The following is a 21,550-nucleotide window of genomic DNA, read 5'->3' as shown; positions in this document are numbered from 1 at the left end:
TGGAATTCTTAGTGCAATGCAAACGGCAATCTGTTTGGTAATGTAGTCCGAGTGAAGTCAGTTCTGATTTAACTTTAAAGCATTTCACCGCCCGATATTAATTCAATTTACTCGAAAGTTTTTCCCAGACTTTCTATGCAATTAAAGTACCATTTTCGCATAAATTGGATAAATAAATTTCTACTAGTATACTCATGCAAGTACTGCAATAAATCTGATTGACTGAGCTATCGTACGCTATCAGCCAGCGCCATGTGTTCTCTTGGTTGGCTGAGCTATCGCGCGCTATCAGCCACGGCCATGTGTTCTCGTTTTTTCAATGTTTCGATGGGAAGTTCAGAGACATTACTGGACAATTAAATTCACCGTTATTCCAGTTTAAAAACTCAAAATTGTCCTTTTATTTCTATCTCTGTATCTGTAGACTCTGGGACTGTGAAGTAATGGCAGGAAATATAGAATATAGAATGACAAAAGAGATACAGTTTAACCTCGCCTTTTGATCACTACGGCCCGTTGACACAAACACCACCTTGGGTTCTAACAAAAGCTCAGTTACTTTCATATCTAAAACCCTCGTTTACACGATCACCTCGTTAAAGCCATCGAGTACCACCTTGTAAACTTTTAACCTTTATTTTCTTTTCAAATTTACCTCGTTAGTGCTACAACTCGAAATTGATTTTTAAAATGGTAACATACAAAATAAAACTGAAAAAAACTGTAACGAGTCCCCATAAAATAAGTCAGTTGTATTAGTAAAATGCGAATAGAAATCAATGAGAGAGTCACAATTAAATTAGCCTCTATCAGGCGTTCAGTTAGCTGGGGCGCAACCGAAAGAATGGGGGAGAAGCGCAGTGCGGGAAGGCACCAAGCCCCTCTCTCCTTTCGTCGCTCCACCGTATTTTCGCACTACAAGCCAACTAACTGAATGCATCCGTGGAAGAAGCTACAATTAAATTATATAAAGCTTTGATGGAGCGGTTTTTATGAGTGTCGTAAAGTAATTAGTTTTGCACCACTATGCTACATGATTGGCTTAAAAAACTCGCGCCACTTTTTCATTCAATCACAAGTAAAACCAAAACCAAACATGACTTACTCGCACAGGTTCACCCGCGCTTTGCGTCAGCTATATGTAACAACTTCGAGTTTGAATTGAATCACTGTACTGTCTGTGTCCTTTGTAATTGGCTGGCTTGATTACTTTGGTTTTGGTTTAACGACACTCAATTGAAAACCGCTCTAAATAAACAGTAGCCCCCATTTTGCGCGGAAATATGCTCGGATATTTGTCCGCGGACATTATCTGTTCCGAGAAGGGAACAGTTTTCCGAGAGCGTAACTCGAGGAAAACTGATAGCATTGAGGTATGGGTAATGTCCAAGGACAGATATCCGAGCATATTTTTACGCCAAATGAAGGTTATCGTGTTGATTATCCTTCAAATATTTTTCGCATCACTTGCTTAACTTAACTTAACATATGGAAATTTGTTTTTGAGTAATTATACGGTAACATGGAACATTGAGAAAAAACACTGCTTAGTCATCAGTGCAATGCCACTACAATCTATGAAGTAGTCATCATACCGAGCTTTTGGAACACACATTTGACTTGCTCAATTTAAAATTTATTTTAATGGTATTACATGCAAGTACTATGGAATAAAATTAGTTTCTCATTATTAATAAGTAAAGTGCACGTGAAAAGTAGATTACATGCATCTCCTGAATTTTTGTTGATTTTCTAATTTAGAAAATGTTTATGCTACACTGATCACATTTCTGGCCTTATTTTTAACCATCCGTACGGCTGAAACAGTTTCCCAAAAAAACACAAAAATTTCAGTTCTGACTACAATAACTTTTAATAAGCATGAACTTAAGTAGGGACAATCTCCATAATAAGAACTGATTAGTTAGGACTGGGACCTAGACACTTCCTCGATCATTATCCGGGACACTGATGTCCATCCAGTGTAAGCGTCACCCAAAGTATGGCCACTAGGACAAGATCCTACCCATAATTCCAGTCTAACCGTGCCCTGTGGGATGTTTTCACAGTATCCCTCAAATGATCGATGATGAAGCAGATTGGGATTCCCAGCAGATGATGGCCAACCATTGTACACAACAGCTTCGATTGTCATTGGTCCACTGCATTCGTTACCATTAAACTTGAAGAACCACCGGTTACAATTACTAGAAGAACCATAGACTCTCATATTTCCCTGGAATGAGACTTTAATTGCTGTTTCAGACTGCAACTTATTAAACGAGCAGTCCTGGAACAAACAAAGGAAATCAAGTCAGTCCTCATAACAATAAATTATATCACACTGGTTGTATTTGTATCATTAACTGGGATCATATCTGAACACCGATCATATGTTGTTGGCTGCGCGGTAGAAAGTGTCAAGTGTGGTGTAAGGAGCTACCCTTAAATCTAGAGGAGTGAGACAATCTGGGTGAGTTTTTGGGAGTACTGGCCTCTTAAAAGACGTTTGGTTATCATGGTAACCGTTACACTAAAATGTCAACAGCAAAACGACCGTCACTATATCTTTATGGTGTTATATTTTTCACTAGGTGTAGATTGCGTTCCCTCAAACTATCAAATCTCCTTCTCCTTCCTTCCAAACAAAAACACGCCAAGCACCGTCTAATAATACCTAGTACTCAGTCCCCGCCCAGCTCAATAATAGATGGGGCCGACAAAATTTAATAATGAAGAACTTTGCCAGCTGAATTTACACAGAAAATAATATTTGAGTTCTGAGCCCCCAAAAAAGAGTTAAATCGACGATCTATGACCAGATACCAGTCAGACGATCTTGACAGTGATCAATAGACTCACACTCTATAAGCTTCTGAAGGTGGTAATATCGTTGCGCACCCATTGCGGACCCGCATCCGGCGACCTTGGTCACTTGTTATAAAGCTTACTCTTGGTTGAATTTTTGAGTCGCCAAACTTAAACACCAAATAGCTGAACTAAAGAAGTAGACGTAGATGTTTTATCATCATGACGTATTGTTTACCTGTTTAGAACGAAACAGTCGGTAAGGGTTTTGTGCGTGTTATTTTTGGCTTATCGTTTCTATTTTTCACTGATTCTCATGTTTTTGGTTTACTATTGTAGAAAACCTGGGCTTCCACTTAATTCTGAACTGGAATTGTGTGTCTAGTATGATAACATGAAGTTTCTGAGTTTTCGACGATTCTTCCTTACCAGGAGCCATAATCGGAGACGGAGACCGTACGTCTTGGGATCCGTGCGCACCTATGATATGGGACAATTTTTCTATTTTTAGAACAAATTGCGCCATCCTGACGTCATATATCCGCGCGGATCCACGCACATGTCAGGGGCTCCCGCGTGGACGTTGTCACGTTGCGTGATCAAATGGTGAGAGTTGCGAGATTCTCTTGCAGATTTTTTCACAGCGATGGCATGGAATAAGGCAGGGAATAAGAACCAGGCTCTTATATGTAGTTTTATGCTCCTAGCCAATGGAAAAAGGTGAGTTTTTCGGGGTCGAAAACAAGACTTCAATTTCGCGCGCGAATGAATAGTATCTGCTCGCGCTAGTTGTACGAGTAAATTTTGCGTTTGTTCTGTAAAGCAAAGTTATGCCAGAAAACTCTTTACCCTGGTATCGAGTTAGTTTCTGAGTTTCCCAAACAATGCTTAATCATAACCAAACCCTGTTTTTGATAGGCTTATTGCTTCTGTTTGTTTGGCGAGTTTGCAAACGTTTTGGAAAGGAAAGTCTGACGCGTACAAAGATTTCTTTCGTTGTCTTTTGTGCTGAGATGCTGCAACAATTTTGACCATCGCCAAAAGCTACTAACATCATGTGTATTTCTTTAACAAAGTGAAATTTTTCACTGCGAAAATAAAATAGACAAGGAGTTTTGATAACTCAACCAACGAAATCGAAATCGTTATTCGAGCTGATTAAAGAAAGCGTCAGCGTAACTTTGCTGATTATTTCTGCTGTATTCACATATTTTCAACTAAGCTTTTAATTTGTTCTCAAACATTTATCAACCTTAAACATATTTAAAAACTAGAGATATTATATGAGTTCGATGTACGTTTTCACACGAAAGTGCGGAAGTCCAATTTGTCATCTTTTACTGACTGTACAAAACACGCATTGGCGGGCGCTCTTATTCATCGACAACAGACAATTTATTGGACTTGGACACAAACAAAACTGAGCAGCATCTATAGACATAAATCTTATTGTCGCTTATTGGACCTTGACAAATCATCAAGCGTTGCTTACAATTCAGGCGAATCTTAAACTTACAACTTTTTTTTTTTTTTTAATTTTCGGTCGAGATAGACTCTGGCGAAATCGTCACAAGGGAGGGAAACTTTGAAGTCCATAAAACGGTGCTATATCCAAATATATCCAACTGGCTTTTTCGCTGTGTTATGGAAAAGCTGTTAATCTTCAACATATGTGAAACTTAGAGCGTGGAGTAATGTGGAAGCAGCGGAAGAAGCAGCGCAACACAACTTGGTCACTGATATAAAGCGGGACATAACTAAATTCGACACTGTCTTACCTCACTCCAAAGTTAATTATGTTCACTCAAACTGGAGCAGCTTACGACGAAAATACTGAAGTAAAATTCCAACAGACATGAACGTAGGTTGTGTTTTCACTAGAACAATTTTGGCTAGATAAAGTCGGAAAAGTCCGGAAATGCAGAGAAAGCAGTTCGTCTTGAGTTTAGCGAGTTAAAAATGCACGCTGTTTTCACCAGAAACAAGAAGCGATTATCTCGCCAATATGACCGGAAATTCAAGCCAAGTTATACTACCTCGCGAGATGGTATAACTTGTCCCGGTAAATGCCGCAGCCAATCACATTGTACGTAGTGACAGACGCCTGCAAAGAATTTGGCAATAGTATATACCAGACGCTCGTATCGCGGTTCATTTTGCGAAACAGAACTTTAAGCGGCAAAAGAGTTCAACAGTCCTTCTCAATTATTTCGGTTTACAATTCCTACGGTCCCGCTAGATTCTCCAGTTCCTTGGCTAGGACACGGCGCTCGACGTGCAGAACAAGTTCCTGCATTACAACATTTCGTCGCATCTTCCTCATTTCTGGGGACATTAACCGCATCCTCTGGGGAAAAAAAATGCCTTCTCGATCTCCTGCGCATAAATATAGCTAGAATCAACAGCCATTTTTGAAAGTTGCGCGGTTTTGTAATTTGAATCTTCTGAGTCAGCGGGTTAAATTATTGGTTAAATTTCCAGTGAAAACAGATGTCACGTTTAACTAGCAAATGTTGGTCTGTAAACAAACACCTAGAAAGAATGTTCAGCTAGCTAATCGGCCTAGTGAAAACGCAACCGTATTGAGTTGTGGGCCAAAAGAATCAAACATTTCGGGAATTTCGGACGCCATTTCCCCGCGCTACGTTCGCAAAAATCCTCGCAGCATGTACGCGCGTGTGCCGCAGGCGATGACGCAATTTGTTCTAAAAATAGAAAAATTGTCCCATATCATAGGGACAGCCACAATACTAGAAATAGCGCGCTCTGACGGTCTCCGTCCCCGATTATGGTTCCTGCCCATACGTAGTATGCGGACGTAACAAAGATTCTTATATCACACTTGTCTTGCTAAGTAATGATAAAAGAATAAATGAGGATGGATGCTCAGTACTCCAATACGCAAGTCACAATTCCACTTCTCATTATCTTAAAGATGTAATATCAGTTTCGTCACAATGATATGAAACCAGCTGAAAAAATACTTCGGTTAATAACAGCATGATTCTCTCTCAACAGAAGCATATCACCTAGAAGCGTTTAAGGTCATTCCCCAGTATTGCGTTGCGCATCCCTACTGCGCATAATTTCACGCGTGATTAGCGCGTGCGCATTAAAAAATGGCGGCTTTTTCTTTACGGCTGGACCTCGCCATAGAGGTAAATCGTCATTTTCTCGCAAACAAGTATGGTGACCGATCATTTTTTTCTGTTGTTTTGAATTGAGTTACAAATTTCTCTGTGTAAAATAAATATGGACCAATTCTCAGCGTAGAACAAAAAGCAATCGTCGGAAACGTGAATTTAGCAAGCAATCGTGACTACAATCATGGTGCTATTATAAGGATTTATAAGGGTATAAACAAGGTTCTGTTGCTCCTAAACGAACATGGGGACCCCTCATTTTTATTTCAAAATTTAAGTTCCTATAATATGAACAATCAATAGGCAAAGTTTCACAAAAATCTCAGTGCAGCTTCTATTTCAGTGGAATCTTGGTAATATGCTTCTGCTCTCAATTAAATCCTTGTCGAGTTCTGAATCCAAATTTTAACTTACATTAGGTGATAACAGTAATTTTGCTCATAACCATTCTTAATCAGAACGTTTTACTCTCACCTTAATCTTACCGCTATCTCGATTATCATTAGTCTTCCACACACATTGTTTCCAGTTGGTTTGTGGCACTGCACTAGACGGACTTGTCACACTTTCTCCTTTCTCTCCCTTATCGCCTTTTATTCCTTGATCTCCCACAGTTCCGCGCGCTCCTTTTATTCCCATTATTCCTGGCGGTCCGCTCTTTCCACGAGGCCCTTCATTTCCTTTCTCTCCCTTTTGTCCTAGCATTCCATGCGATCCCTTATCACCAGTCTGTCCTTTAACTCCATCTCTTCCCTGCGGTCCTTGGGGCCCCGGAATACCAGGCATTCCCGGCATACCATTGGATCCTGGAATACCCGGAAATCCATGGGTAGATGTGGATTTCTAAGAAGAAAGCAACAAATGCATTCATTGCACTAAGAACCACAATGTGGAACTTAAACAACACGAGAGCAAAATGTTTTTTTTTTTTTATGTTGATAGATGTAGTGGCATAAAAAACAATCTGCATTTTTGTTTCTTAACGCTTTAGCGATATCAGTGACTTGTTTTAAGAATAATGTTAGTGTCAGCGGGTCTGTCATTAGACATGTGACCTTGTGGGCCTACTTTGACGAGAAAAAAATCCTGTCATGATCAATTTTGAGAAAATTGCCACGTTCTTGATATATATTTTTTTAATCAGGTCAAATATGTTCCTCTAATTCTTACATAAAAAATGATGTTTGTTCGTTTGTGAAGCCAACTCTTACTAGGGGCAACATGGACATTTCTTTGAAGAATTGTCTATGAATTATTTCTAAGAAGAAAGCAAAACATGCACAGTTCTTGTTCAAAAAACCCCTTTGGAGCAGAATATAAACTTTGACAACACGAGAACAAAATGTTTCTTATATATGTCCATATATATTGCAGCATGAAAACCAATCCGCATTTTTGTCTCCTACTGCTTCAGCGGTATCAGTCACTTGCCATTCAGTGTCAGTGTCCTGTCATTTGAATGGTCGCTTTGTAGGTCTGCTTTGACAAGAACAAATCCCCTTAATTTAGATACAATAGTCACGTTCTTGATATCTACATCAGTCATCTTGAGTGTCACCTTGCACCTCTCCTAATCAGGTCAAATATGTTCCTCTAATTCTTGCATAACAAGGTTTGTTCGTTTGTGAAGCCGACTCTTAATGGGAGCAACATGGACATCATTAACATTCCTTGAGCGAATTTACTATGACTTAGGAAGCAAACATTCTTATATCGCTTTCTCTAACATTTTATTTTAGCAATCAGCCTCGATTTGTGAACAGACAGACATATGCCTTTTATGTTTCAAACAGATACTGAACTGCCACATAGGAAAAATACTGTACAATCATGCAAAATATCTTTACATCTCATATAGAACTGATTGATTTTCGTTAAAAAAGGCAATTGATATTCAACTTTCTACCTCACATAAGTCCTTGGTATCGCCAGTATTTTGTTGTTGAGGGCTGGCAGTGGTTTCCAGAGAGTCCCCTGTTCCACACAACACCAACAAAGCAGTAAAATACACAAACTGTGCCATGCTCCAGGAGATAAAAAATATCAACACTTTATAAAAGTAGAACTTCAAGTCTGTGTGGTATGAACTCGTTTCGTAACTGGTTTTGTGATGGTATGTGCTCAACCTTTAAGACGCTTCTTCTAATGTCATGGAATGTAATTTAATGCCAGTCAGCGTAGATCAGACGCTATTTTTCAAAACAGAGGTTATAACCCGGTAAAAAGATTTTAATCAAGGTAAGACATAAGGAGACCTCTTATAACATAACCACCAACAGACTTAGTCTTGAGTTAACATTTGCTGTCAACACGCATGCGGAGTTACCTCCTGTCTCCTTGATTACTCCGTAATTCAAGAGTTACAGTATAAGAAGAGTAGTTTAGATTTTACCCTTTTTTCTTACATAACGAGGTTGCATCATTTTACAATTATTTTAAGCGGGTAGTGGTACGTTATTTGGCCATGAATGGGGTACTTATTTCAAATGGAGGGTGTGTAAAATGATATTGAGAATCAGGAATCTTCGTCGGCAGTTGCTTTTTCCGCTAACCAACTGAACAGTTAAACAAATCTCTTAATTTTCTAACTTAGTTGTTCTTGTTTCTGCGACAGGATAAAGAATACTAAGAGATAATAATGGAGAACAGCCAAAACGTCAAACAGAGAGTATATCAAGTGAGGGTCATAAGAACTAATTGAAAAAAGATATTTTAGGACACAATGTCAGTTAAAGCAAACCAGGTAAGATTGAATTGTCCACTATGGTTAAAATTGCGCTTCTGTCAAAAGTCAATGATTTTTCACAATAGTTTTCAAACAGTTTTACCCAGGGCTGTGTTTTAAACTGAATTCCAACGATAAAGTAAAGAACTTAGAAATACACAAAAGCTTTGCAGTGTTTTCAGCAGTGATAATAACTTTATTTGGAGACAATTAGCAGGGGAACGCATTGATATTACCGTAATGACATAATTTACTATAGATGGCTTTCAACCCTAATGTTTATGTTTTTTCTGACCATGCATCATATATATATTTCAGCATTGAAATGTAAAAAAAAAAAAAAACAGATTCTCTGATAATGAATTTAATAAACACATCAATCAATTTAGTAAATGCAACCCTAGCGTAGAGTAAAAGCATTGCCAGATGTTCTATTTTAGTGCTGCTATCTCAAACAACAACAAAACTGGAAAAATACCAAAACGCGTACGTTGAGATGAAAATAGAACGAGAGGGTTAAAGGTGACAGCTATCGTTGAACACACGCATTCTAGAATTTTCTAAAACTTCTAAAACACGAACATGCCATCTATGCAACGACACCTCCCGTTAAACTCAAATAAAGGACTGCCCTGTGTAAGGGTTTAATGTTAAGCTTTGTGTGAGATTTAGTCAGCAAAGCAGTCGCTTGCTTTCCTAGAGTGCAAGAAGCTGCTCGTGCCCTCGATAAGCGAACCACTGCTACGAAAAATATACGATTTTCAGGGGAACTCGTGATACATGAGATAAACTTAAATTAAAAGAATCGGCGCATTGGCCGTATTTATCTAGAAGACGAATAATGCGTCTCAGACGTATTATGCGTTTAGTAAATACGGAACTGACGACGCATTAAAGGTCAGACAAACTCAACAAAGGTGCATTAAACGGACACATCATATGACTCAGTCGTATAGTTTTTGTAGTTAAATACTAGACATACAAACAGACCAACTTGCCTCAATTGGGAATCTCAGGGGCGAACTGAAATTTATAATCAAGCTACCAACAGTTTCTCTCACAAGAATTCTTTTTGTCAAAACACAAGTTGAATGGCTCTCTTATCCCTAAACGCAGTTGAGTCACATTGCGGCAGTTGAGAACACAAAGGACTCGTCGTCATGAATGATAATGATGATGATTTATTTTATACATCGCCTTTTGCTAAGGAACCACGGACACCTAATATTAGCAGTCGAGGTTAGAGGAGTCCCTTTTTACCTAGTTAGCCTCGGAAAACTGAGTTTTTCACGAGTCACCGATTTTATCTCGGGAAACTTTTACATCTACATTTAATTTAGTCGGTAAAAATCTCAAGGTTTAAAAGGGGTTTCAGAGCAATGTCGTGGTTTTCACTTCGTACAATGATCCAACGCTTTGATTACTGTAATTAAAGTTTATGATGCGTACCTGGGTAAAGGCCTGTTTACAAGGAGAGAGGGTTACCCTGGTAAGCGGGTTACCTTAGCACTCAAACGTTTCCTATTTTTTTCTTCGTCGTGTTTAGAAGGCAGCCAGTGTTGAACGGGTAGGCGGTTTACCCTATCTGAGTGCTAGGGTTACCCTGGCAGGCGGGTACGTAATTTTTTCCCTTGTAGACACTCCAGGTGGGGTTACCCGCCTACGCAGGTTAACTTTCTACTTGTTTCCAGACCCTTTAAGTGTAACTGCGCATTAAGTTGTCCCCGGTTGTAGGGTTCCCCTACTTGTGAAATTTTGCTTGTAAACCACAGCGCTATCTTTTGCCCTCAAGCTATGGTTAACCCGCTTGCTAAGGTAACCCTTCCTCCTTGTAAACAGGCCCTAAGTCCCTCAGATGATTAATAAACAAGAATGACGCAGAGATACTCGCGCTTTGCTTCCTCGTCGTTATTTTTACCTTGACGCTTAGCTTCAATCATGTTGAATAACAAGGATGATAACTGATTCGCTCTCACCTCATTTTTTTCTAAGGAGGGGGGGGAGGGGGCTCAGAATTTTTTATGAATTGCGAGAATTTATACGAATCATTGAAAAATCACAATTTTCGACAAGAGCTGGGAAAGTTCAAATACTCTATTCCAAAAGGAGCCTTGTTCACCGAACTTCTATACAAGCACAGTACGTCTGAACAAAGGTCCGTTAATTAGCAGATCATCTTGCTTTTCATTGTTCGCTTCATTTGAGTAAACTAGGGGCGCTTTGTGGAAATTTTGGAAACAGGGACAAACGGTAAGGTATTTCTTGGGAAAGTTTCCAGAAAATAGGGGAAATGTTGAACTTCCGAAAAGCGATCCATTCAACCAAAAATTCAGGAACTTCATTTAGCCAGAATATTTACCAATTTCGATTCTCTGGATAGGTCTAGCCTGGGTTGCCTAAACCAATGAAGACCCTTGCTTATTTTATAATTAGTAGTATATAAAGAATTAACCAAATACCATTTCGCAGAGGGAGCCTTATTTCACCTTATCGCAGCCCCCACCATCAAGACCGGCCCTCACAAGCTCGGGCCGGTTGAACATGGGGGCTGCGAAACGGTGAAATAAGGCTCCCTCTTTGAAATAGTATTTGGTTAATTCTTTATATACTACTAACAACAGTGGTACCCCCGCGCAGCGCCCCGCCAAACGAGGGGCGGCGGAGTGGTGCGCGAGGGGCGCGGGAGCGCCGCGTCCAGCCACGAGAGGTGGCCGCGGCCACTGGAAAGAACCGGTTCAAACCGGTTTCAACCGCCCCGTGAGGTGAAACAACGGCAGTGGGACTGACAACAAAGGAGTGCGGCATGTTAGAAACAAGCGAGCCCGGTGTTATACCGCGAGAGCCGGAATGACTCGAGCGCCAAACAAGTGCGGGTGGCTGATGCGGACCCGGAAAGAAAGCTGCGGAAAGCGGTGTGTCGGCGCTTATTGCAAGCAGCACAACTATCAGTTGAAGAAAGGAATGCGAATGCCGGCCCAATGTCTGGTATGTGGGGTCGGGGTTCTGTGTGACTACAGGTTATGCAGGGGCTGCGGAGGGAAAAAAGTAAGTAAGTGGTTAAGCCGGAAGCGAGAAAAAGCGAACAAAACTTTCGCTCTCGTTTTGCGCGAGCTAAAGACAACCCAATTGGAGAAATAGGGGGTCTTTGTTATACCGCAAGGCACTATGTCCTCCACCAACCAAAGGTATGTCCTGGAAGAAGAACTCGCAAAAATAGATCCCGCTGTATTGCGTTATTTCGATCAACTTCTTGCAGAAAACGCGCCAGCCGTAAGAAAGGTTGTCCAGAACGTGCTGGATGAACCAATTTCTCAGGAAACGCAGGCGCGTCTGCAAAAGCCGCTTCTTCCGAAGCCGTACCAGCCAAGAGCCCCTCCACGGTAAAGAAAGTCGAGAAAAGCGCAAGCGATTCTGAGGGAGTACGACCACTTCCCTGCGCGGAAAACCCGAACAGTGACAGACTACCAGAAGGAGATTCTGGATCTGTTCGATGACGCAGAGAAAGAAGGGTAAGAGAGTACGGGCCGGCTTTACATTCGATGGCGCTTCATCAGAGGTTTGGGGAGAAACCTCACACCAGACTTCATGGTGAAGATACGCGAAAGAGTAAGCACGTCGTTCTATCTGAGGCACGTTTTCGCGTACCAGTTGCGCTACATTGAGGATGGAACGATTATTGTGTACTACTCGAACCCCAAGGGCTCACAGTGCTTTGACAAACTGGAAGACGCGGAAAAATGGCTTAACCGTCAGGAAGAACTGCGTCTCGATCTGGAAAAAACAGACAGGCCCAACACGAAGTGGGTGTTTGAAAACTTTTTCAACGTAGACGCGAAGGTTGTGCTTGACAGGAAGCCTTTGGTGGCAACAGGGCCATTGCCCGAATGGCTGCGCAACCTTGCCCATAGCCGGGCAATGGTATCTTTGGACGTGTATAACGACAACCTGTGCCTATCGCGATGCCTCGCTGTGCACCGAGGGGCGCGCACAGATAGTTGTACAAAAGAAGCGCGAAGACTGGCCCAGAGTTTCTACAAACTCAAGACCATCCAACCGAACTTCAGAAAAACGTCTCTGGACGAGCTTGACAAGGTGGAAGCCCATCAAAATGAGGGCTCGCCCGTCTCATCTTGGCTCGGAATACGTGTCTACGAGCCTCAGCGTTTGGATGACGGTGAAGTGGTATGACATCTCAGAACAAACCCGAACCCCAAACTCAAAAACTTTTTGACGATAGGTGTCTACGAAGGCCACGCTTTCTTGATAAAAGACATCGCGAAACTGGTAAAAACCTATGCATGCACACACTGCGGGCAGAGGTTCACACAATCTTGTAATCTGCAACGGCACCATCAAACCTGCAAGGCGGGGGAAACTGTAATCTTTTGCCCGGGGACAAAAGTGGAAGCCCCGGAGACAACTTTCGAGAGAGTGATGTACCAAAAAGGCTCAGCGTCGGTACAAGCGATTTTGTGGCTGGAGCGAGAAGCTAAGCGACGGGGCATACACATTCACCACGCGATGTGTGGGCACGGGGACGAGAGATGGCTTCCTCGCGAAGGCGGGAAAATGAAGTCTTCTCCTGTCGACGGGTACCACCACAAAACGAGGACGGTATTCCAATACCACGGCTGCCCCTTCCACGGATGCCCAAAATGTTATCCTAACCGACAGGAGGTCATAACAAACGGTAAAACAGCCGAACAACTGTACCAAGCCACAGTGAACCGTTCCGCATTTCTGCGAAAGAGCGGCTACAAAGTTATCGAGGCCTGGTCTTGCGAAGTTGGGCATCTCAAGGGGGAACTCCCGAGGAAGCAAACAAAAACTTACCCGCACGCGATCTTGTGCGATTTCGAAGCGTACGGCGACAAAAACTATCGGAAAGAGCCGACAGGAGCGTTAACGATAGAAAACGCGCACGTGCCGGTCTCCGTGAGCGTCTGGGACACTCTTGAAAGAGAGCCCACCAACATCTGCGAAAGAAACCCCGTGGAGCTGGTCCGCAAGTTCCTGAAAGAGCTGGAGAGACGCGAGAAAAACATCCAGGACCAGGTGCGCGCGGAGTTTGTGCCAGAAGACATGCACCTGCTGACAAAAGACCAGCAGCAAAAAATTAATGAATGGTGCAACCAGGTCCCTGTCGTGGGCTTCAACTCAGGTTCGTACGACCTGAACCTGATCAAGAACCACTTCGCCAGCACTCTCGCCGAAGCATCAAAAAAAGTCAAAGTGGCCAAGAAGGGGAACAAAACCATGTTCCTGCTCACCTGGGGGGCCCGTTTCCTCGATATCATCAACTATCTGGGCCCGGGCACGAGCTACGGGAAATGGGTGAAAGCCTACGGAAGTGAGTCCGAGAAATCCTGGTTCCCTTACGAATGGTTCGACGCGGCCGAAAAGCTGGATTTCCCTGGGCTCCCAGAATACGAGGCCTGGTATTCGAAGCTGAAGGGCGGATACGTTCTCACGCGGAAGGAGTGGGAGGAGTGAAAGCGGCTGTTCAAAGAAAAGGGGATGCGGATCTTCGCAGACTGGCTGCGCTATTACAACAATCTTGATGTCGCTCCCGGCCTCGAGGCGCTGGAAAAGATGAAATGCTTCTACACCGAGAGAGGACTCGACATTCTGAAAGACGCGGTGAGCCTGCCAGGGGTGAGTTTGCTTTATTTGCTCCGAGGGGCAATCGAGCGCGGAGCAGACCTTTACAGCCCAAGTAAAGAGGCTTGATTGGAGTCGCTGTCTATCAGCTGGCGAAGCTGCGGATGCTGGAATTCTACTACGACTTTCTCGACAAGTACGTCGACAGAAGAGATTTCGAGTTGATCCAGATGGACACGGACAGCAGCTACATGGCGATCTCGGGCGAGCGGCTCGAGGACGTTGTCCGGCCAGAGCTGAAGCAAGAATTCGAGGCGGAAAAAAATCAGTGGCTGTCTTGGGACAAGTGGAGCGGCCGCACCCCAGGTATCTTCAAGCTTGAGTGCGAGGGCAGCAGGATGATCGCGCTCTGCTCGAAGTGTTATTATGTCGACGAAGGAGAGGGAGAAAAAAAGAAGTTTAGCACGAAGGGGATGTCAAAGAAGCAGAACGAGATCACGTGGCAGCGGTTCGAGGAAGCGCTGGAAGGAAGCAAGGACATGGCCACCAACAGAGGTTTCAGGATGCGGGACGGGCAGATGGTCACTTACGAGCAGCAGAAGCTGGGGCTGAGCGCTTATTACGACAAGCGGTGGGTGCTGCCCGAAGGGATACACATCGAACCAATCGAATATCACATCTAGCTCACGTCAGCCGGAGGAAGAGTAGTGTTTGGAGAAACAACCAGCAGTTCTTCGCGCACGAGGCCGCGCTTGGGTCCGTCGCGCAGATAGTAGAGAACGGGCTGATCCGGTTTGATGAAAGATCTTTCAATGCTAAAAACTTTCAAAGACCAGATTGGATCCGTGGTTCTTTGCACGCCCCCTTCAAGCTCGCCGGGCTGGTGGAGATAACGAACTTGGACAAGAGAGGGGAGGATTTTTTCGCGTTTTCCGACAGGCCTCGTGTAAGGTGTCGACGGCCTTGCGTAAACAGATTTTTCTTTGATGGCGACGGCGGGTTTCTTGCCGATAAGGCTTGTGACCTCGTTGTTCAATGCCGAAACAACATCAGGAAGTCTTTTCACCCAGGCGGTGCACCGCTTGCCCTCAGGGAGAAGCATTTCCACGGCGTACTGGTGCCCGAACAAGCGCTCCGCCAGAGTGCGGTTGAAACGTTCGACAATGGCCTGGTCGCGGTGAATGTCAACGCGCCCGCGCCGGATATATGTTTTGTGCTTGTCCATCTCTTTTGTGACGGCGCCCATGAATTCGCGCCCGGGGTCAACCTGCAGCATTTCAGGCCATTCGAGAGGCGATCGCTTGTAAATCTTCTGAAAGGCCAGGGCGACCTCATCAGAATTTTTCGAAGTCAGGGGTTCGGCCTCTTTGTAGCGGCTGGCCACGTCGACAACGGTGAGAGCATATTTGAAAACTTTGCGGCCACGAGGGAGCTTGCCATGTGGCAGAAAAAGAAGGTCCGCCTGATGGACCTTGTTGGGCGTGGGAACGTCGAATTTCGGCCGAGGGATCCGCTTCGGCGCGGGTAGGAATATCTGCCAGAGCGCTTGCCTGATGAGCCACTTTTTTCCTGTTTCTTCAGGTACCTTGGCAGCCTGGGCTAATTTTTTGATCCCGGCGATCCCTTTCCAGTAGCCCCCGGGGCCGTAGTAAATCTTCGCGAGTTTGGCGTCCATATAAGTAAGGCGTAAAAAAGTTTAAAGGAACCGGAAAGCCGCGTAGCCCAGAGCGAGAGCGCCGGCGCCCAGGAACGCGAGTTCACCGTTTTTCTGCTGCTCGCTTGGCTGATAGAAATCTGAGAACTTGGCCTCCTTGGGGGGCACCATCTGTTCGTCAGGATGCGCCTGGTTGTAGAGTTTGAAGGCGTAGTCCGTGTTGGTGAAGTTCTGCTTGGCCTGCTCCTTCGTTTGCGCGTTAGTCGCGATCCAGTCGAGAAACTGGGTGCGGTCGCGCGTGTATTTGGCATAAGCCGCTTGATAATCTTCGAGAGCTTTGTCGTGGCGCTTTTTTTCTTCAAGCGCGGCTTTGTCGCCCCCGCCGAGCGCTTTCGCCAGATAATTGCCGCCGATAAAAGCCGTGGCGTTCAACACAGCCCCGCCAATTATGATCGCGATGCTCGCCATGGCGCACTATTGAGCGGCTTTTTTTTCATTCAAAAAAGAACTACGTGGTCTTCGAACCCGTTGTGGGGCGCGGAGATGAGCCCCGCTTTCAAACGCTGTCGGGGAGGATTTTCTGGTCCTCGAGGTACTTTTTGAGCGCAATGCTGCCCGCCATGACGGCGGTGAACTTCATGTAATTCATAAAGCTGCTGCTGGGATCGGAAGTGAAATTCTCTTTCACAACCTGTTTTGCGGCCCAGCCGATGCCCGCGGCTAATCCCGTGAGAGTTGCGGCGTCAATGACTGTCTTGACAAGCTTGTTGTCGGACATAGCGCGCTTGATATAAGGAAAGAGCGAAAGTTTAGAACAAAATTAATCTGTCTTTCCCGCGGCTTCTTCTTTTTTCCATCTTGTTTCCATTTCTTCTACCGTTTCACACCACATTAAGTCGATAAGCTCGGTGACTCTTTTATAAACCATTCTGTTGAAGTCGAAATACATCACCGTGATACCAAAAATTGCTGCTGAAGAGATGAGAATACGCGGAATGTTAACTCTCGGCATGGTTATATTCACTACACGCAAATGTTCAAAGCATTTTTTTAATCCTCTTGACAGTGTCGCGCGAGCAGGTTCTGGCTCGACACTCGCGGGCTCAGGCGCGGGCTCCAGCGTTTTTAATTTGTCGAACGCGGACTTGAGCTCTTTACGTTTGTAATAAATCCCTAGCAGTGAAACGCCTATGCCGCCAATACCAATCCATTGGTTGGCGCTGAGGCCAAAACGGCCGCCGCTATTTGGGCTCTCCTCTTCTGTAGCCAGGGCTGGCTCAGGGGCCGCTGTGGCGGCTTTCGCTTCCTTTTCTGCGTGATAAGCCTCAGCCGCCTTCTTCTGTTTTTCCCGGGCCTGACGCGTTCTTTCGGCAACCATTTTTCCGGCGGCCACACGCTTGGGGCTTTTTACGCGCTGCGTGGTTGCAGTCGGAGTCGTCGCTTGCCGTGTGACATCGGCGGCAGGCGCTGCCTTGGTCTCTACCTTATGCGCAGTGACGGCGGCAGGCGCGCTCTCGGATTGTTCGGTTGACATTGAAGCGAACCGTATTCTAAGCAAATAAAAAAGTTTAATTCTTAACAATTTGTCAGCAAGACCTCAGCATTTGTTGATGAATGGTGACCATTTATTCTGCAGTTGCTGAGCCGGGTACTTCATCAACGCCCTCAGGCGGATAGCCGTTTTCATCACGAGAAGGGTGGCTCTGCACCGGCAACTGTGGACTATAATCAATATGTTTCGTGGTGATGAACACAGCGTTGGCCGCAGCAAGAAACCGGCCGCACTTCAAAGCAAGGTTGCCGGCCAGAGTGGAGAGCTCTTTGTTCAAGATGTAGTCGTTTCTGAGCTCTTTTTGGTAAGCCTCGATGTCTTTGATTTTGACGGTCATTCCGACCACTTTGGTTGCAAGAAAAATAAAGCTGTCGATCAGGCTTTCCGTTGTCTTCGAGCCCACGTACGTCTCGTAGCGTTTGGTGAATTTCTCGACCTCTTTGTCCTTCAGGCGCTTCACCTGCTCGTGGGTTAGCTGCACTCCGATAGCCTCTTTGGCTTTGCCTGTGGACACCAGCACGACCAGCTGCTCGCGAAGAGCGGGAATGTCGGGTCCGGGAGCGGTTGGAACAAGGCCACCTGCGGGACCACTCGACGGCTCGGGCTCGGTTTGAAGAAGGTTCATAACGTCTGCTAACGCGGCCTCTTCTCCAGCCATTATGCAAGGCTATATACAGCTTACATCTTTTGATTCAAATAACTTTACCCCGTAGGGGTGGCGAAGCGAGAACACAAGATAAGAGAACTTTCGCTCTTTCAGCTTTGAAACCAGACCTTTGTACTCATCCGGGGAGAGTTCGCCGGCGTAATCCTCGAAGATGGCTTTCGTGGTCCTGGCCGAGGGGGTGTAAAAGAGAACGATCGCCGCCACGTTCTCCCTGAAGGAAGATGTTATGCCGGTCATTTTCTGGGTCAGCGCCCAAACGCTGATGCCCATATGGCGGGCAGAAAAGGCGAGATTCACCAGCTCCTCTTCCAGAATCCTGTTGTTGCGCTCTTCCCGCGAAAGAAAAAGGTCTTCGAAAGTTTTGTATATGTCGTACCCAACCGTGTCTTGAAGGGTTGTTCCCGCAAACTTTACGACCAGACTGTCAACGATCGCCCGCGTGACGTTCTGGACGAGGAAGTTGTTCGCGTGCCCTCCAGAAAGGTCGATGTCAAAGACAAGCGCTAGCGAGCCCGGCACCAGAACCTCGTTCTCGTTCAGCTTGGGCACGTAAACGTACAGCATATTGCCGGGGTCGGCTTCAGAGGGGTTAAAGGTGATTCGCTTGACCGTGCGCTGGGCCTTCATGGCGTGTACGGTCTTTTCGCTGTACGTTGGGCGAAGGTTCTCTGGCACCACTGGCATTGTGTATAAAACACCGGCAATTATTTCTAATTTGAAAAATAATAGGCTTGAAATATACTGCTATGGCGGAAGGCGGTGGCGAATTTGGTTACGAAGACCCGGAACTCGACAATCCGCTTGACCAAGATAGTGAGGCGAACAAGAGGTTAACACAACCAAACCTTTTCAGCCAGGCGCTGCGTCCACTCCCTACCAACCTGGCGACCCCTACCACGGGGGCGAACAAACGGAAATGAGTACTTTTCCTCACGAGCAGTCCGGCCTGCCTGACACTTCTTATTTCGAGACATCCTTGTGGGGAGAAGAAATCCCTTTGCTCGGTGATTTCTTACATCCCGATGACAAACAAGAAATTCTTGAAAGGGCAAAAGAAAAAATCAGAAGCTGGTACCGGAATGTAAAATTCGGTGAAATGGACCCAATCGGTTTCAGCAAATACAAAGGTAAAGAAACTGAGATTGTTTCATTTGGGAAAAAGGGTGGTGAGACCAAAGTTTTCCTGAGTGGCCAAAAAAATTCTCAGCAGCTCTGGGGCCTAAAACTGAAGATATCATTGTGGAAGACCGGGATACTATCAGAGAAATGAAACAAAGACTGGCGGAAGCTGAAAAGCAACTACAACAGGCGGAAACACTCTCTTCGCAAAGAGAAGAAGAAAAAAAGGAAGTAGAAGCTCTGAGACGAAGAATCGAGCAAACCGACGCTCAGATTGAGACAATTCAGGATGAACAAGGTCCGAATATTGAAAGTGAAGCAGAGCTGCGTAAGCTGAAACAACTGAAAAAGAACTATCAAACCGATCTTGAAAACAAGAAAAAAGCTTTGGACTCGCTTACAAAACAAGCAAAAAACAGAGAAAAAGAACAAGCCAAGGTTGACAGACTCAGGGCCAGCCTCGCAGCAAAAGAAAGTGAAACAAACGCCATGGAAGAAAGGCTAAACCAAACAAAACCGCTGGACGACCTGAAAAAGCAGGAAAGCGAGCTGCAGCGCCAAAACGCGGAAGACCAGGCAATCATCCAAGATGAGAATGCCTCGCCCTCAGAAAAAGAAGCCGCAGAAGGCAGAGTGGCAGAAAGAAACGAGGAGATCGCGCGTTTGCAAACTCAGATTGCGGAAAGGAAAAGGGGGCGGCCTCTCTTGGAAAGGGTCAAGGAGATCTTCAAAAAATATGGCGTGACCTTGACCGCTATTCTTCTCGCCGCCGGGACCACAATCGGCGCTGTCATCGGGGTCCTCACCAGAGGTTTGAAAGCCACCGGCAAAGCTTTGGGAAATGGCCTCAAAGATATTGCCGCGAAACTCGGTTCTCTGCTGCCCGGGCTGATTGGCTCGATTGTGACATTCCTTTTCAAAGCTGCCGGCCAAGTCGTTGGGTTTCTGGCCGAGATACTTGGCTGCTCATTCTTGCCGCGGTGACCTTTTTGTTCGAACAATATTTTAAGAAGCAGCGTTAACTTACCGCCATGCCATTAACAGCAAAGCCGATAAACCAACTACACCGACAATGACAGCCGTTTTGTTAATTTCGTGTTGCGGTGTTTTATCTGGAGCCGTGGGCTCTATTTTTTCCACCGGTGGCTGCGCTTGTTGAGTTTCGGACGAAGATGGTTTCCTTGATTCAGCCGTTGCGGCTTTGTGAATCGGGTTGGACGGGTGGCTGTTGGGCGGGTTTATCTTTGACGGGCCTCCTGCCATGTATTTGAGCCCAGCTTTTTTTGTCCCCGGGTTTACCTCGTTGTTCACCCCAAGTTTCATCCCGGAGACCGCCTGTTTCAGCTTGTTGTTGTAACCGATCGTGCTTGCGGTGTTTATTATTATTTGCGCGGGCATGAGGAAGGCCATGGGGGCAACAGCGACTTTCGCTTGATCCACCGCGAGCTGGTACCTTTGCACGCTCTTGGCCAAGTCGGGCTGTCTGATCGCGTCTTCCATCAGCACCAAGAACTCGCTTTGGGCTTCTTTCGCCCTGCCGCCAGAGCCGAGAATGCTGCTGCGGACGTTCACCTGCGCGCCTAGGACACAGTAAACGAAAGCCTCGATTTACTGATTTATTCGTGCCAAGCCCGCCTGCGTCAAACCGTTAGCGGTGTTTGGCGCGAACCAGTCCGCTTGAGCATCAGAAGCGGCCCCCGGCTCGATGAAATAAATCAAGTCACCATTTATAGCTTTGCCACCTTCATCGCTGAATTTGTTCCATCCCGGATATTTATAGTCAGTTTTTGACGCGCCCGCGCCGAACACGTAAACATAAACGCTTCCCAGACCGTGGTTTTCCCCATGCGTGTAGCGGAAATCGCTCGAGGGGTCAATGCCGAACTCGCTGCATATCCTTTTGCACGTCGCGAAATCGTAATGATTATTGTATTGGTTGAAAGGCGGGTCTCCGGGCAAAGCGCTCATGCTCTGAATTCCTCCCAGCTGGTACAAAATGCGCCTGACCGTGTAATACACGTGGAATTTGTAGAAAGCTCTTATCTGCGGGGGGACATTCATCCCGCTGTCAAAGATTTCGCGAGAAACTCCGCACCCCTGTGTCGCGCAGAAAACCGCGAAGTTCAGCTGCTGCGGCCAATATTTCATGTCAGGCCCTCCCAGCCACCGTTTTGATTCGACTGCCGACGTGTGCCTGAGTTTGGTTTTTTAAAATATTTCTGGGAATTTTGTCGTGAAATTGTTCAGGCGTGACGTATATTTGGATTGGGGCGTCGAATAT

At 45.4% G+C, this 21,550-nt stretch overlaps 2 protein-coding genes across 2 annotated transcripts; both read right to left on the bottom strand.

Moving 5' to 3' along the window:
• Positions 1-427: 427 nt before the first annotated feature.
• Positions 428-8,164, bottom strand: LOC145467622 (uncharacterized). The gene is made up of 3 exons (XM_081451197.1): positions 7,858-8,164; positions 6,426-6,794; positions 428-2,290 (listed from the first exon to the last, which is right to left on the bottom strand). The coding sequence occupies exons 1-3, from the start codon at positions 7,972-7,974 to the stop codon at positions 1,925-1,927; spliced, it is 852 nt and encodes a 283-aa protein (XP_081307323.1). The 5' UTR covers positions 7,975-8,164; the 3' UTR covers positions 428-1,924.
• A 9,372-nt stretch (positions 8,165-17,536) lies between these two features.
• On the bottom strand, positions 17,537-18,141 carry LOC145468499 (uncharacterized). Its single transcript, XM_081452237.1, has 2 exons — positions 17,655-18,141; positions 17,537-17,595 (listed from the first exon to the last, which is right to left on the bottom strand). The coding sequence occupies exons 1-2, from the start codon at positions 18,139-18,141 to the stop codon at positions 17,588-17,590; spliced, it is 495 nt and encodes a 164-aa protein (XP_081308363.1). The 3' UTR covers positions 17,537-17,587.
• Between the last annotated feature and the right edge of the window lie 3,409 nt (positions 18,142-21,550).

This window comes from Orbicella franksi, chromosome 14 (assembly GCF_964199315.1).
Source record: "Orbicella franksi chromosome 14, jaOrbFran1.1, whole genome shotgun sequence".
NCBI lineage: Eukaryota > Metazoa > Cnidaria > Anthozoa > Scleractinia > Merulinidae > Orbicella > Orbicella franksi.
Note: the sequence above shows the minus strand (reverse complement) of the source record. Positions and strands in the feature narration are given on the sequence as shown.